The 2,823-nt window shown below is 56.6% G+C and overlaps 1 protein-coding gene across 1 annotated transcript in view; it reads right to left on the bottom strand.

Annotated features, from left to right (window-relative positions):
• Positions 1 to 1,705: 1,705 nt before the first annotated feature.
• Positions 1,706 to 2,823, bottom strand: part of LOC109926114 (potassium inwardly rectifying channel subfamily J member 10) — a 5,905-nt gene continuing 4,787 nt past the window's right edge. The window contains exon 2 of the mRNA XM_048620759.1: positions 1,706 to 2,815. Within this exon, the coding sequence (XP_048476716.1) occupies positions 1,706 to 2,815 (1,110 nt within the window). The remainder of the gene's footprint in view (positions 2,816 to 2,823) is intronic.

Genomic DNA, 2,823 nt, shown 5'->3' with positions numbered 1-2,823 from the left:
ACACACACACACACACACACACACACACACACACACACACACACACAGCAATTCCAAGAGGCTTGGTTCTCTCCCAAGAAAGCCATCAATAAACACGTAGAATTAGACGCGATATATACACCACTGCGAAGGAAAACTGGAAATGAGGTAATCAAATCCAACGGAGCCCAGAGTTTAAAAACCAGGGGGGAAAACACAACATCGGAGGCTGCACTGATGATGTTATCCAGCATGGGAACGAAACGTCTGCAGAACAACGAACCAGCTCGGTGAGCCAACCAACCTCAACATCCACAACCAGAGCTACAAAATCTACTCAAAAACCTGTTGTTCCTTCCCCACCTGCAATACTAACCCTTGTCTCTTTGTGTGTCCTGTTTCTATGTGTTTGTGGGATTTGTTTCAAAAAGGGGGTGCAGTTTAAGTTATAGAGTTACAAGTTAGCAATTGTTGCTTCTTTCTTGATTGCAATAAATTGTGACTCTTCATTTGATCAGTGACCCTTCACAGATGACTGCCTCTGCTGTTTAGTTTCAAGTATCTAAAGATTTAAAAGGGACCTAAGGGGTAGCTTTTTCACGCAGAGGGTGGTACGTGTGTGGAACGAGCTGCCAGAGGAAGTGGTGGAGGCTGGTACAGTTACAGCATTTAAAAGGCATCTGGATGGGTACATGAACAGGAAGGGTTTAGAGAGATAATGGGCCAAATGCTGGCAAATGGGACCAGATTAATTTAGGATATTGGGTTGGCACGGACGAGTTGGACCGAAGGGTCTGTTTCCGTGCTTTACGTCTCTGTGATAAAATCTGGTGAGCATATTTTCGTGAACTGACTCAGATAAGAGTTGGGTTATTTTACAACTTTGGGAATACTGAAGCTTGATCCCTAGGGAGATACAAACCCGAGCACACAACTGTATTTGAAATGGCGTGGAGTGAGCCCGCTCCTGTCCGGGAGAATTGGCTGTCTCTTTCAGAGGGGCTAGCACGAGGTTGACAGGCGAGTGTCTTCCTTTAAGCGCCGAGGGCGAACGGGGCAGCACTTTCCGAGAGTTGACACCACGCCACTTCCTGACCCCAGACTCTCCGCGGGATTCTTCTTTCACTTTTCGGGACAAGCGAGACTTTTGGCCGCTCCATCCCAATCCCAGCGCTTATCCCGGGATTTTGCTGCCCCCAACTCGGCACTCCCCAAGCAGGTTGTCTGACTTGAGATGAGAAAGGGAACGTCACAGATTTGCGAAGGGTAATCTGCAAAGCGTGAGACGGCAGACTCGTAAGGATCAGGCCATTCGGCCCACCTGCGGGAGGTGGGGCGGGGGAAATAGGAGAGTTTTGATCCGTCCTGTGCCCCTTCTCTGAAGGAACCATCCTGAGAAATCTCCCTCCGCACCACCTCAAAGACTCGCACATCCTTCCTTAATGTTGGCACCCAGGCTGGACTCAATGCTTGAGAGTCCTGGCCTAAAGGGGGCAGGAGATATTGAGAAGGGCAGGGGAGGACAATCCCCAAAGGGAGTCGCTCAATTCCCTCCTCCACTCCCTCCGAAGGAGGCGTTCCGAGGGCCTGAGGTGACCGAGGCTAGTGGCGGATTCTCCCGTGCGCCCACTGCCTCCCCCCTGCTCCCCAGATCATACCAACCACCTCCTTCCCCTACCCAACGCCCTTCCCCCAGCCCCTCGTCGCAACCCCCCCTCTCTCTCGGTCACACGTTGCTGATCTTCATGTTGCGGGGGCTGGCGGCTTTCCCAGAGTGGGGGGCCTTCAGGCTCTCCTCCAGCCTGCCCTTCTCCGGGTCGGCGCCGCCTCCAGGCCAAGGGGTCTCCAGGCCGGGCACCTTGGCGACACGGTCGAAGGTGGCGAAATCGGCCACGTACTTGCCTCCGGGGGAGAGGGAGATGACGGGGCAGAACTCGTAACCCCAGAGGATCTCATCGGGCAGGTAGGAGGTGCGCACCTGGCAGAGGGCGCTGGTGCTCTCCACGGTACCGCTCAGGATGACGACCAGCTCGAAGTCCTGGTCCCTGCCTGGGGCCAGCGCCACCCGCCTGAGGGGGCTGGCATCGTCAATGAGGTGGTAGAAGGTGAGGGGCAGGATGAGGAAGGGGCTGTCGGAGCCCGCATCCACATGGAACTCCACGTTGACCTGCTGCAGGCGGAAACTCTCGCCCTCGGCCGCCAACTGGGCCCTCAGGAGCTTGCCCACCACTTGACACCCCAGCAGCAGGCTGGTACGCATGTTGGCCACCCGAATCATAAGGCACAGCTTTCCATCCCGGGAGGAGACCACCGCATTCTGGCTGAAGCGGACGGTGCCCGCTCGCTTCTTGGGCCGGGCGATCTTGGCCAGGAATGTGCCGGTGACGAAGACCTCCAGCAGGCTGGTGACGATGAGCTGCCCGATGAGCAGGACAATGGCCAGGGGGCACTCCTCGGAGATGTAGCGGTACCCGTAGCCTATGGTGGTCTGCGACTCGAGGGAGAAGAGGAAGGCAGCGGTGAGGGTCTGCATGTTGGCCACGCACAGGGTGTGGTTGGCGGAGGGTGGCAGGGGCACCAGGAGGTCACCATGCAGCAGGGCCACCAGGTACCAGGCTAGGCCAAACAGGAACCAGGTGCCGGCGAAGGTGGCGGAGAACAGCGCCAGCTTGTAGCGCCACTTGAGGTCGATGAAGGTGGTCCACAGGTCCTTCAGGTACAGGAAACGCCAGTGATGGACATGGTCAATCCTCACGTTGCTGTGCCCGTCCTTCGACATGACCCTCCGGCGCTGGCGGCCGGGCCTCAGGAGCGGGTGGGCGTCCGTCTGAGTGGTCTGCGACG

The sequence above is a fragment of the Rhincodon typus genome, chromosome 48 (assembly GCF_021869965.1).
Source record: "Rhincodon typus isolate 14 chromosome 48, sRhiTyp1.1, whole genome shotgun sequence".
Classification (NCBI taxonomy): Eukaryota; Metazoa; Chordata; class Chondrichthyes; order Orectolobiformes; family Rhincodontidae; genus Rhincodon; species Rhincodon typus.
Note: the sequence above shows the minus strand (reverse complement) of the source record. Positions and strands in the feature narration are given on the sequence as shown.